The sequence below is a fragment of the Rhinolophus hipposideros genome (assembly GCF_964194185.1).
Source record: "Rhinolophus hipposideros genome assembly, chromosome: 8".
In the NCBI taxonomy this organism is placed as follows: Eukaryota; Metazoa; Chordata; class Mammalia; order Chiroptera; family Rhinolophidae; genus Rhinolophus; species Rhinolophus hipposideros.
The window spans coordinates 77,133,657-77,147,884 of NC_138054.1; the positions used below are offsets into that span (position 1 = coordinate 77,133,657).

The following is a 14,228-nucleotide window of genomic DNA, read 5'->3' on the forward strand; positions in this document are numbered from 1 at the left end:
ACTAACCTGAAGGAACCAAAGAGAATTCTTACTCAACCTGCAGATAACGCTAAGCGGAAAAGACAGCTAAAAGTTGGACTCAAAACATGATATTGAGGAAGAAAAGGGAATGGAACTAACATTACAGAGTGCCTATGTGTCAGATATAGTGAAAAAGCAGACTTCCAGACTGAAGGCCTAGCTCTCTACGGACTGGACAGGACAATACTGGACAAGGTGCTTGGTCTTTCTAAACCTGTTTTTTGTTTTTGTTTTGTTTTGGTTTTTGTCATACCTATTCCCTATCTACCTTCCCACAGCATTTCTTTGAAGCTAAAATGAGAAAGAGTGTGTGTGTGTGTGTGTGTGTGTGTGTGTGAAAACGCGTTGTAAACTCTAAATTCCTATACAAAGGAAAGACATTATTGCCCAAGCCAATAGGAAAAATGGTTGTATGCAATTCAATAGACTTTTTCCAAGCACAGAGCAAGTAATATAACCCAGAAAGAATTTCGGTGTGACCATATCAATGACTAATCTTGATTCAGGTTTACCTGCTCAACAAAACTGTCGGAAAGGAGACATAACCTTTAGGTATGACCTCCAGAGAAAGACTTGTTTATGACTTGAAAAATGCCAAGCGGAGTCTGTGTAGGCAGAGGATGGAGAGCTGGCCACCTGTATCTAGGGCAGCAAACTGGATTTCTTACCTGCAACTCTGCTTCTAGGCCCAGCCGTCTGATAAAGGGGTCAGTAACATGGTAGCGCCGTTCAAAACTCAGGGCACCCCGCTCCTGGGGGACAGAAACAAATGCATAGTTTCATTGATTTAATTCAACATGATTTACTATGTGCCTATTACGGTATATATCCAGCACTGTGCCAGGCACCACAGGAGCCAAAAAAGATAATAAGAGACTGGCCTGCAGGAGCATGCTATATTTGGTCAGGGATTAGAGAATAGGAGAGTATATACTTAAACACTAAGTTGTGTCTGTCGGGTTACCAAAAAAAAAAAAAGCAAACTGAAAAAAAGGAAAGAATTGTAAACAACAAATAGGCAATGTTTCCACCTTTAGGTTGGAGAGGGTGGGTGTGATATTTAGGACCCATACTGTACGGGATATAAGAAGGAAAAAATTAACTTGCACAGTCCCTCCAACTCTATGATTCTGTGCCTCTGGGAAATGGTCCTGTCTAATGAAATCACAAAAAACCCCACAAATGGACAAAGTTTCAAAAAGATTCAGGGATGCAGAGAAAAACATACGGAACACAGATTATAGAGGCATACACTCAATTGTTCTGGTGGAGACCACAGCTGAGGCTGCATACGCCACTTAATTTTTAAAAGATTTTTAATTAAAGTTTTTTTTAGCACTTAACCTTTTCAGAGAATTTTCTCGTGTTCTTTAGGATTTCATTCTCAAGATCAGCCTGCAGGCTGACAGACATTGTTATCATTTAACAGAACATGGAGACACAGGAAGGTAAAATGACTAAAGTCTTATAGGTAGTTAATTAGGACAGTGGTGAGATAAAGCTACTGACCCCAGCTCAGGGTTCTCACTAGACAAGCGTATATTGTCTTGGTTGAAGCTCTTCCATTAAACCCCTATGCTCCTTTATTGAGGGTTTCCCTGACAAAGCCTGGGCTACCTCGTTAAATGAACTTGACTGACCAATCATCCACACATCTCACAGTATTGGAGTGTCTTCTATGTATATCCTGCAGAGGTCAAGTGCAGGCTTTGGTAGGAGACCCTCAAAGAAGAGAAGAGAATCTAAACTGAACTGGGACTACGACTCTCCCAGGTTCTGTTATATGTTCAACTTAGCAGCTGGAGCAACGCTAAGAAGCTACAGCTACTCCTGCTGCACCCCCGCCCCACACACACAAATGTGCACGCACACACACAACACATTGATGACTCCCTCTTTCACCCGCCGCCAGTAATCTCCGCAGCCCAGGTACAATCACTTGGACAGAGGAATCGCCATGAATTCCATGTTCTTGGGTAAAGGAATACAGGAATCAAGAGACCTTGATTCTAGTCTGGAGTCTGCCACGAATTAGCTATGTGACTTTAGGCAAGTCACTGACTCTAGACCTCAGTTTCTTCAGTGTAAAATGAACCTGTGGGGAAGAAAGGATTTCATGCCCTGGTTCAGAGGTCTGGGTTGCTTACCTTGATCTGCCTACAGATGAGGTCTCTAGTTATGTTGACTTTTGCCATCTTCTCTTAATGGATTCAACAGCAGGAAGCTATAGAAGGATCGTCAGGACCCTTGAGCATTCCAGCCAAGCCCAGGTCCACACGACACACATTTAATTACCTGGGAGGGAAAACATCATCAAATCTTGTGGGATGGAATAAGGTGGCTTCGGAGACCCGATTCTACCCCTAAAACAGCCCACTGGGCTCCCCAGTGAGCTGGCTATTGCCTGTGATTTATGACATGGTGGGCTGGCCCTGCTCCACAGTGTTGAAGAACCTCTGGATGGTGAAGGGGGGGGGGCGGGAGGAGACAATGAGTCACCGCCACAGGAAGTATTGGGATAAACACTGAAGGAGTCCTTTATGCTTCACCAGAAAATGGGGAGGTTGGCTATGAGTACGAAGATGGAAGCATATCCTGAAAATAAGAACAAGGCACACAGCAAGAAAGATGTCATTTCACTTGCTCAGTATGCATCTGCGGCAAACTTTTAATTTTGCTTCAAGTCCTTGACCGTCAGCTTGGCTCTCCCCAAAACCACATCAACATCACAGACAGAACATGCAACCCTCTAACAGAATCACAGAATCAAAGAGTGGACAGGAGATGTAATGGTGACCATGACCAAGATCCAATCCAGTAAGAAATCCCTCTTCCATATCCCGATAGTTAGGCTTTCAATTTCACGACCTCTTGACACAACCTATTCCTGTTCTACAACTCTGACAGCTAGAAATCCTGGTAATCTAATTTCTGATAATTTACCCTAAGAAAACACAAAATATAAGAAATAAAAAACTTCATACCCAAGCATATTCATTGCAGATTTTGTAAAAGCAAAAAAATTAAAACCACCTAATTTCTAGTGATACAGGGAGGGTTAAATAATGTATAGCCATATGACATTATGCAGAATTAGAAATGTTACTTTTGAAGGAAAAATGCTTGTATCACATCAAATGTTTATTTAATAATATGATGTCCTTTCAATAAACAATGTTATCACAGTTATGTTTAAAATGGAAATATTAAAAATAATAATAGCCACTTTTGTATAATAGTATGACTGATTTTTCCATCTACTTTCTGAGGTTTTCACATTTTTTCTATAAAAGTACATTAATTTTTGCAATTAAAAATAAAACAATAGATGGGCCAGCCTAGTGGTTCAGGTGGTTGCAGTGCCATGCTCCTAACGCCGAGGTTGCTGGTTCGATTCCCACATGGGCCAGTGAGCTGAGCCCTCTACAGGTAAGATTGTGAACAACGGCTCTCCCTGGAGCTGGGCTGCTGTGAGCAGCCAGCCGGAGGTTGGCTTGGGCTGCTGTGGGCTACTGTGTGCTGCCATGAGCGGCCGGTGGCCAGTGTGAGTGGCCAGTGACCAGCATGAGTTGCTGGCGGCCGGCAAGAGCTGCCATGAGCTCCTGTGAGCAGCCGACCGAGGACCAGTGACCAACTGCCTCAGCTGGGGGAGGAGCGAAAGGCTCATAATACCAGCATCGGCCAGGGAGCTGTGTCCTACACAACTAGACTGAGAAGCAATGGCTTGAACTGGAGAAGGGGTGGGGGGGAGGCGGAAAAAGGGGAAAAAAATTAAAAAATAAAAATAAAACACTAGAGAAAAACACGAAATCACTAGATTTTAAAAGCAAGTTCTGACTCCTGTTATTTCTACTTTTGGTCCTGGTTCCACCTCTGGAGCTACACAGGAAGTCTAGTCTTTCTTCCCCCCCTTGATGGCCTTTGTGCTGTGACGATGGCTCTCAGGGCTCACCAGTCCTCGCTGCCAACCCTTCCAAGCCAGCAGGACCTCCTGAGGCCATGTCTGGAATCTCTTGGCCCTGGCTTTCCATCAGCTGGCCTTCTGAAGATTCCTTGCACACTCTTCCTGAAATCACACCTTCTCCAACTGATCTGTGGGCAGACTTTTTTCTTTCCTTTGGCATCTAACCACAAAAGGAAACTATATAAATACTATGTTACTACAGGTATTTTTTTTCTTAATGCAAGGCACACAGTAGGGCAATGAAAAAACTTGCTGTCTGATTAGATGTTCCCATGTGGAGTTCTTTGGGGCTTATGCCCCCATAATCTATTTTGGAATCAAAAGCTCTTGAATGGTCGAGAACCTTTCCTGAAGATGTGGAAGCCATCCAGCATTGCCCCTTAGTGAGCATTACTAAGGATATGGAAGTCACTGGCACTGGTTAAGATCACCAAACCTGCGAGCACGAAGAATATCTAGGGAGGCCAACTGAAAACAATGACAATTTCACGATGCCTTTTCCAGAGGCCTCTGGCCAGCAAATTAAAAATGTGAATTTGAACAAATTGATATAAACTAAACACCGGCCTGCAACTGTGTTTATGGCTCTAGCTTGTGATATAATGATCAGAGCCAAAAAAACCCCCAGCGATTTCCCCCACAATTACCAAGAATATGAGGGGAGGCTAATTATAATGGAAAGAACACCAAACTCAGCAAGTACATCTGGTATTAAGTAAGACGACTTAATGTGGCCCCGACCAAGGCTCTCAACCTCTCCAGGTAAGCACTCATTCCTGTGACTCACAGGCACAGGACGCATTAGAACAAACACCGAAGGGGCCATGCACACTTCACCAGAAAAAGCCTCATTCATTACCCCCAACACCCTTTTCCTTGGAAGACAGCTGGGAAGGTCAAATGAAATAATATTAAGTACAAAATCTTTAATTTTTTAAAAAGGAATATAAATATTAATAATTTATTTGTTAGGAAATAGTAAGTTGGCAAATATTATTATGCACTTACTACATACCAGGAATTGTGCTAAGGGCTTTACATTTATTCATTCATTTATCCATTCCAGAAATGAGCACATGAAGCTTCTGTTACATGCCAGGAACTATTCCAGGCCCAGGGAATACAGAAGTGAACAAAACAGGCAAGTTCCTGACTCTCACAGTACTTACATTCTAGCAGGAGGGAATAGATAATAAACAATAATACAAATAAGAATATATCCAGTAATGAAAAGTGCGATGATGAAAACAAAAGAAGTTGATATGAGAGTGACTGATGGGCTACTTTTAGACCTGAGGTTAAAGAAGATGTAGTGCACATTTGTGGAATTTTCTGGCTGCTCAGCATCTGAACCCCTTCCTATATTTTGGGAATTCCCCATCTAATGAGTCTGGAGGGAGGCAGAGTGCCCTCTCACTATGAAGTAAGAATGGTGGAGACCAAGATTCTCTTTCTGAGCCTCCCTTGATGCTAAAGGGTTGGCTAAGCCAACCTGACACATCAGGCCCAGACCTTAACTGGGATCTGGTATTAAAGAATCCGAGGGAACAAAGCCTATGCTGGTGGCAAGGGGAAGCTATAGTGGCCCTGAAGGTCCAGTCGCTGGTGGTAGTGGTGTAAGCTGTGTAAGTGACAGCACAGACCTCATGGACAGGTTCTGTAAGTGACTTTGGCTGGGGCTCCTGGCTGCTACCCAGCTTCCCTTGTCTCAGCCCACTCCTCAAGCCTGGCTTTGTGGCCTTCCATACTTTGTGAATTTCCCTAATATCCTTTGAAGAATCAGTTGGCGTTGGTTTTCGTTGCTTACAACTACAAATCTTGCCCAATATAGAGGAGCTCTCTGAGAAGGTGACACTTAAGCTGAAACATGAATGACAAGAAGTCTCAAAGAACCAGAGGAGGGCCCTTCTGAGGAGAGAGAACAACTTATGCTAAGGCCACAGAGGAAGACTGGCTCAAAAAGCTTGTATGGCAGCCGCAATTATCATTTTACAGACAAGGAAATAGTTATAGACATGAAACAAGTATCACAATGTCACATAGCTTATTAGCTGGAGCCAGAGCAAGAACTCAAACCCAGAGCAGTATGCACACTCTTAACCACTATGGTATGTAATTTCCTAGAGTAATGATCACTATGAGAATCCACAAGAGCCAACTAAGTTGTCACTGCACATTCATTAATTTTCTCAAAACATTAACAGAGAATTTACCAGGGGGGAATACTGAGATGAAAGACATGGTAGCCACACTAAGAGAACACAGACTCGAAAGTAAGACACTTCAGCTAAGATTGGTGTGGGGGTTGGAAACACTAAAAGAAACAAGAGAAGGAAAAAGCGGAGAAATCAAACAAGCAGTAAAACCATTATAATGTAGGTAAATGGTAAAATGGAAACTGGGATTTAAAACAATATCAGACTAGTAAACAGAGGTTTAAAAAAACCAAACAACAAATTTAATATATCTCAGTGAGTATTTTGGTGAACATTTCTGTTGCCATCCTGAGAAGTGACAGCATACTGGCAGATAGCTCATTCTGGAGCATGGCCCACCTTCTCCCCTCTCAAGGAAACAGTAATCAGTGGCTTTCCACAAACTTCTATAGGGAGACAAGCATAATTGGAAATATTTCTAACTAGAGATTATTTAAAACGTTAACACTAGGAGAGAAATACCCTCAAATCTATGAAGAGGTATAACTACTCGTAATTTTCATACTTCAGTCCAAAAGTCTCTCAAATATAAATAATCAGGTCAATACATGGTTATTTGAATATGAGAAGATTTAACCATGGTCAAATTTTAAAAGCATTATTTTAGGGAGGGCTCTAAAATAGTTCTACAGAGTAAAGAACTCATAGATATGGAATGATATGAATGAACGATTTGGAATCGACAAAAGGAAGTTACTATATGATTAAACACTAAAAAAGACCACATCCAGGAGATTTCAATCTCTGGTGCAGCGAAGTACACAGTAATGTTCAGTCCTGCCGAAAGGCAAAGACTTAAAGTAAGTGACTTCAAGAATCTATAAGATAAAATTTTCAAAGCCTATTATGACAGGTACTGAGCTAGAGTTTGAAAATACGGCAAAGAACAAGCCAATCACAGACCCTTCTCTTCAAGAGCACACAATAGAGTTGTCAATGATCGGCTATCAATGGCCCCAAGGTTACTGTAATCAGAGCTCCACAGAGGGACTGAAAATGGCTAATTTAACTGAATGACCAACATTAATAGCTAGGACAATAAATTTAGAAAGAACAACATAGAATAATAAATTAAATACTGTTTATACTCATTTATTCCTACATCTTAGAAGAAAGCATAAAAACAACAGTGGGGAAAACAAACTAACCTTATGACAGTAGATCAAGAAAAACAACTTGGAAATCACTAATGAAAAATGAGGACTTTAACAAACCACAAGCAACTTTTAATGTATAGTCTTCATTCTAAGACAGCTCAGTTAACTGAACATACCCTTATTCTCACACTTAAAGCGCTGATAACATTGAGGGCTAATTTGTTTGCAGAACATGAGGGCTCCATAAAAACTTTCGCTAGTTAGCGTACAAAGGTTTAAGAATGGCATCTACTGTAATTTAGAATATCGCAGGCCAGCTCTAGTTGATACTCAGTGAAAAGAAGAAAGCCAGTTTCAGGGAGGTGGGAATATGAAAAATATAAAAATGCCTAAGGCATTGAGGAAAACATATGATACAATGTTATAAAGAAAATATGAGCTGCTATGCAGATATTACACCTCCCAAAAGGTACTCTATTCCTGGAGCTCTAAAAGGCCTAGCATGTCATCACTTAACCCCATCTCTTCCACAAACTTTGAACTTAGGCTACTGGGATACTTTCTTCAATGGACTCTGCTGTTATAAAGGAAGCTAATAAGAAAATAAAATTCAATTAACAGCTCAATTTGGAGGAATTAATCTACTTCATAATGCAAAGGGTACCAGTAACATGATAGCCTGAGGTCAACCAGCCTTAGAACAAAGTATACCCAGGGAAGATCACTCATTTGGAACTAAGGATTGACTGCTAATATCCAAACAAATATCAGGAACCACTCATGTCAGGTGTGCCACAGGCCTTGTTTGGGCTCCAGATAATGTGGCAGAAAGAGACACAGACTTAAAATACTTGGGCCTGAATTCCAGCCAGCTGATTGTGCCAGTTAGTACCTGGTACTCAGACAAGTTACTTAACCTTTCTGAGTTTCAATTTCCTCATTTGTAAAATGAGGGGTGCTAACCTATTTCAATGGGTTGTTTTGATAAAAAAAAAAAAAAAAAGATGAAATGTATATGAAAGTACAAAATAGTACCTAGATCATAGTAGGTGCTCAAAGAAATCTGAATTCTGCTAAGACCGGACAACCCCTGATACCTATGCTCAGCGGCATGGTTACAACATTTCTTCCTTACTTCCTACCCTACCAGAGAGACAAAGCTGACTCTGGGATTCCACTGTCGGACGGTGGGGCACAGAGAGTTGGATGTCTTTATCATCTCTGTTAGCTGTGAAATGCAAAATCAGAAGGGGAAAAAAGTGACTTTGTTGAGAACAAAGGAACTCCACACAAAAATATGTAAATAATATTTATAGCAGAATTATTCATAATAGCTACAAGGTGAAAATAACCTAAATGTCCATCAACTAATGAACAGATAAAATGTGGTCTATCCATACAATGGAATGGTATTTGGCCATGAAAAGGAAGGAAGTACAGATAAATGCTACAACACGGATGAACCTGGAAGACATGCTAAGTGAAAGAAGCCCACATTATTATATAACTCCATTTATATGAAATGTCCAGAATAGGAAAATCTATAGAAATAGAAAGTAGATTTCTGGTTTCTTGGAGCTGGAAGGGATGGGGGATAGAGGGGTCATAGCTAAAGGATATGTGTTTCCTTTTTTAAAAAACTTGAAGTGAAATCCACAGAACACAAAATTAATCACTTTAAAGTGTACAATTCAGCGGTATTTAGTACATTCACAATGTTGTGCAACTACCACCTCTAGCTAATTCCAAAAGATTTCCATCACCCTAAAAGAAAACCCCATACCCATTAAGTAGTCAGTTTCTATTCCCTCCTCCCCCCCAGCACCTAGCAACCACCAATTTATTTTCTGCATCTATGGATTTTCTGGATCTATTCTCAATTTTTCACATAATGGAATTCTACAATCTGTGACCTTTTTGTGTCTGACGTCTTTCACTTAGCATGCTTTGAGGTCCATCCACATTAGAGCAGGTGTCAGCACTCCATTCCGTTTTATGGTTGAGTTAGTACTGCTCTGCCACATTGTGTTTATCCATCATTCATCCACGGCTGTTGTGAACAACGCTGCTATGAACATTCATGGTCAAGTATCTGTTTGTGTACCTGTTTTCAATTCTTTTGGGTCTAGACCTATGAGTGGAATTGCTGGGTCACGTGACAATTCTACGTTTAACTTTCTGAGGAATGGCCAAACTGGTTTCCACAGCAGCTGCACCATTTTACAATCTCACCAGCACTGTACAAGGGTTCCAATTTCTCCACATCCTCACCCACACTTGCTTTTTTTAAAAAAAATCATAGCCATCCTAGCGAGTATGAAGCGGTATTTCACTGTGGTTCGGGGTTGCTTTTAGAGGTAATGACTACATTCTAAAACTGACTGTGCTGACTGTTGCACATATCTGTGCATATCTGCGTATACTAAAAACCATTGACTTGTACACTTTCAATGGGTGAATTGTATGATAAATGAATTATATCCCAATAAAGTTATTATATGAAAAAATACAAAGGAACTACTAATACAGGCAAAAATATGGATGACTCTAGCAACAGCTGTCAGACATAACAAAGTATATACTGTATGAGTCCATTTATATGAAGTTCTAGACCAGGCAAAACTATAGTTTAAAAAAGTGTGAGGGGATTAAATATATGGTGATGGAAGGAGAACTGACTCTGGGTGGTGAACACACAATGGGATTTATAGACGATGTAATACAGAATTGTACACCTGAAATCTATGTAAATTTACTAACAATTGTCACCCCAATAAATTTAATTAAAAAAAAAAAAGTGTGGCCTGAGGCATGGAGATTGACAAGGAAAGGACACCTGAAAACTTTCTAGAGTAATAGGAAGGTTCTATATATTGATGGGAGTATGGTTACATGGGTACTGAAGGTATGGGTTACATGGGTATATCCACGTCAAAATTGTACAATCGAGATTAGTGCATTTTAATGTTTATAAATTTTACCAAACAAATGGAATGGGGTGGGTGGAAAGCAGGGGAGTATAGATAAAACAAGAATGGCAGAATGTTAACAGTTATTGAAATAGGATGATGGGTGCATGGGGGTTCATTATTCTGCTCTATTCTGTTTACTTTGTGTATATTTGCCATTCTCTCTAATAAAGTCCTTTTGAAAATCTTTCTTATTATAGTCATTCAAAACATGGAAGACTGATTAATGAAATGGAAAACCATTAATCATATATAGTTTAAAAATCAGGTTCAAGACATACATATGACCATCTCAGCCTTGGGGGGAAAAAAGGACAAACCAAAAAGTGTACATATCTGTAATGCTGTAAAAAGGATATGCGCCAAAATCATTAACCAGTGGTCATCTCTTTGTTAGGACAATGGGTGATTTTTCTTCTTTCTGTTCCTCTGTACTTTCTAAGTATTCTATTGTAAGCATTTAATTCTTTTATAATAATATAGAAATAGCTGTTAGGAATTAGCTTTGGACTGAAGGAAATTTGAGTTTGAATCTGGCTCTATTACATACTAGGTTTTGTGATCTTGGGCAAAACTATTTACCTTTAAGGTACTGGATTTCTTTCTTTTTTTTTTTTAACCTGCTATGTAGGTATATATAATATACCTACATATATCTCATGGGGTTACTGGGAACCCTATTTATGAGATAATGCATTGTAAAACACTTAGCACAATACCTGGCATGTGGTAAGTGCTCAAGAAACACTGGCTATTTCTTCATCTGTTATATAGAGATAACAGCACCTACCTTAGGGCTACTGTGAGATTTACATGGGACAACTGGCACGCTGTAAATACTTACTAAGTGTGAGTGACAGTATTATTTCCAATAAGAAAGAAATTGTTTAAGAAAAGCCTCCTCTCAAAAAGTTAAGCATAGAGTTACCATATGATCCAGAAATTCCACTCGTAGGTATATATCCAAGAGAAGTGAAAACAGTTGTCCACACGAAAACTTGTACATGAATGTTCATAACAGCATTGCTCGTAATAGTTCTAAAGTAGAAACAACCCAAATTGTCCATCAATGGATAAATAAACTGTGGTATATCCATATAATGAAGTATTATTCAGCCATAAAAAGGAATGAAGTACTGCTTCATGCTACAACATGGATCACACTTGAAAACATTATGTTAAGTGAAAGAAGCCAGTCACAAAAGGACACTGTAAGAATCAATTTATATGAAGTGTCAAGAACAGGAAAAGCTGTAGAGACAGAAAGTAGACCAGTGGTTGCCTAGGATTGAGGGACAAGATAGGAGTGATTGGGATGGGTGGTGACAGCTAAAGGATATGGGTTTCTTTTGGGGGCGTGGTGATGAAATGTTCTGGAGTTAGAAAATGGTGATGGTTGCACCACTTAGTGAATATATTAAAGACTGCAGAATTGTATATGTTAAAAGGCTAGATTTTTGTGAATTATATCTCAATATAAAGAAGTCCCCAGGGCCGGCCCGGTGGCTCAGGCGGTTAGAGCTCCATGCACCTAACTCCAAAGGCTGCCGGTTCGATTCCCATATGGGCCAGTGGGCTCTCAACAAAAAAAGAAGTCCCCAAACTTTTTCCTTTTCTCTTCCTCAAAATCACTTCTGAAAATTTGTCACCCTTTTCTTTGTCTGTCCTCTACCTTGAACTGTAGTTATTTATGTGGCTTCTCTTTCTTAAAAGACGGAAAGCATCCTGAGAGCCAGCTCTTCATCTGATTCATGTATGGATCCTCCTAGGTCTCCAAGGGGTGACATGGGCTTAATAGGTGCCAGTAAATACTTGCTGAATGACTATTTTACACACATACAGTGTTTTATACCTATTAGAGTGCTTTCGTACATGCTTTTAATTTGAACTTCACACCGTTTTGTGAGGAAGCTTGAAAGCTATTAGCATCCCCATGTAACAAGGGAGAGCTGAAGCATGATGCTCTGTGGTACTGAGGACAAAGTACTGGACGGGGGTCTAGGGTCTTGTGCTTCAGGCCAGGCTCTGTCTCCAACTGGCTGTGTGGTCCTGAGTGAGGCATGCCCTCTCTCAGCCTATTTCCCCATCTATAAAATGAGAGGCAGACTCTGAGATGAGCTACAAACCCCCTTCTAATGCCACTATGCTATGATTCTAAGGACACACTGCTAGGTGGCAGGAGATGGATCCCAAGTCATCTGTATTCTCTTTCCTCTGGACATGCTGCTTTCCACTGCAGCGAGCACCCGCCGGCAGGAGTGACAGCTGACCCCTTCTCAACATTCTGAACTATGCAAAATATGTATGCAAGTTTCCTTTCACTCTATTTGTGGTGATTTTTCTATTGGAGCAATCCTATAGAAAAGAAAAAGAATTGCATTTCCAATGCATAAAGGTCATTGGAACTAGCATAATAAAATAAAATAAAAAGCATTGGGCTGTGGAGTCCGACAGATCTAAGGTTCAAATCCCAGTTCTGCCACTTACTTTCTGTGTAACAGCATGTCTACCTGGGTTTCCTAATCTGTAAAATGAGAATAATAATGCCTACCTTTGCAGAGCGATGAGGAATGGAAGAGCCACTCATGTCAAATGCCTGACATGGAGCCTGGTAAATAATATTTATTGAACATCTAAGCATTTTACAAGTGTTCTCTGACAAGACTCCTCATAACAAACCTGAGACAAGTACTATTATTATCCTCATTTTACAGATGAAGGATCTGAGGCATAGAGAAGTTCATTTGCCCAAAGTTAGAGTTATTAAATGGAAAGTCAAACTAGATAGTTTAATTCCAGGACCCAGGCTGTGGGCCATTAAAAATAGTTACTATTACTATATTTAATTAGATGATGTCCAAGTAGTCTTATCTAAAAGAAATTTTGTCTCTGACCATTCCTTACAAGTTAAGCTAAGGAATCACAATCACCTTGACTCTGCTGGCCTCAAACACAAACTTAAAGAGCACATTTAGGGACGTAGACTAAGTTGGTACAAGGACAATATCTGCAAAAGTTGGGGTTGGGGTTGGTAGGAGAGGTAGGAAACGTTCTTTGCCATCTTTGAGGCTTATATGGGGCTGACTGGAGCTATCTCTGTGGAAGTCCATCCTAAGAAATCCTGCACTTTGTGAGAGGCTCTGGATGAAAATTCACCTTGATGTCTTCTCTGTCTGAATGAGTTCTGTTTTGCTATTTGAGTTTTGCGAAAATTTCCTTGATGTTTTCAGAACTTTGCTTTTCAGTGATCATAGCTAATTTCCATTCCTTCTCTTAGGACCATAACTACCTTATGGTAGTGGAAGAGAACAGAAAGAGAAAAAGGAGCATATTTTGATAATACTGGCCTCTCTCACCGTTATTTAAGAGCATCTAAGGGAGTGGGAGATGAGGGTAAAGGGGATCAAATATATGGTGATGGAAGGAGAACTGACTCTGGGTGGTGAACACACAATGGGATTTATAGATGATGTAATACAGAATTGTACACCTGAAATCTATGTAATTTCACTAACAATTGTCACCCCAATAAATTTAAAAAAAAAAAGAAAGGAGCATCCAGTCTTGGATTTTGTCTTTAACTTCTATCTTTCTGAATCCTGCCACAATTCAAAGTACGCCTCATTAGGAAGCCTTTGAAATTTCACCCTCTAACTTTACTCCTAGCAGAAAGGTCAAGGAAAACTAAGCCAATCAATTTGGAAATGCTTCCTTCTAATTTAGTTGCAGCTGTGTTACATACAGATGTCTGACTCAAGAGGGAACAGGTAAGCCAACGGCACCCAAACACTCAGACATCAACTGATGAAGTTACCTGACCAGAAATGCCTGACTCCCATTCTGAGAAATCCTCCCTAAAACGTTCAGAGATAAGCATAGTTTCAGGCTTTCTGAAAATAGAACCTGGGGGTTATGAACAAGGACAAAATTTTACCAAGGTCCTGATCCTAACACTGCCTCT

The 14,228-nt window shown here is 40.2% G+C and overlaps 1 protein-coding gene across 9 annotated transcripts in view; it reads right to left on the reverse strand.

The window, feature by feature from the left end:
- Nucleotides 1-14,228, reverse strand: part of WDTC1 (WD and tetratricopeptide repeats 1) — a 62,065-nt gene that overhangs the window by 43,857 nt on the left and 3,980 nt on the right. For all 9 annotated transcript variants that reach the window (XR_013993740.1, XR_013993741.1, XM_081055506.1 and 6 more), the window contains 2 exons: nt 2,169-2,316; nt 690-773 (listed from right to left, as the gene is read on the reverse strand). Coding sequence is in view for 7 of the 9 variants with exons in the window: in XM_081055506.1 (XP_080911632.1) it covers nt 690-773; nt 2,169-2,216 (132 nt within the window). In the remaining 2 variants the exon portion in view is untranslated. The remainder of the gene's footprint in view (nt 1-689; nt 774-2,168; nt 2,317-14,228) is intronic.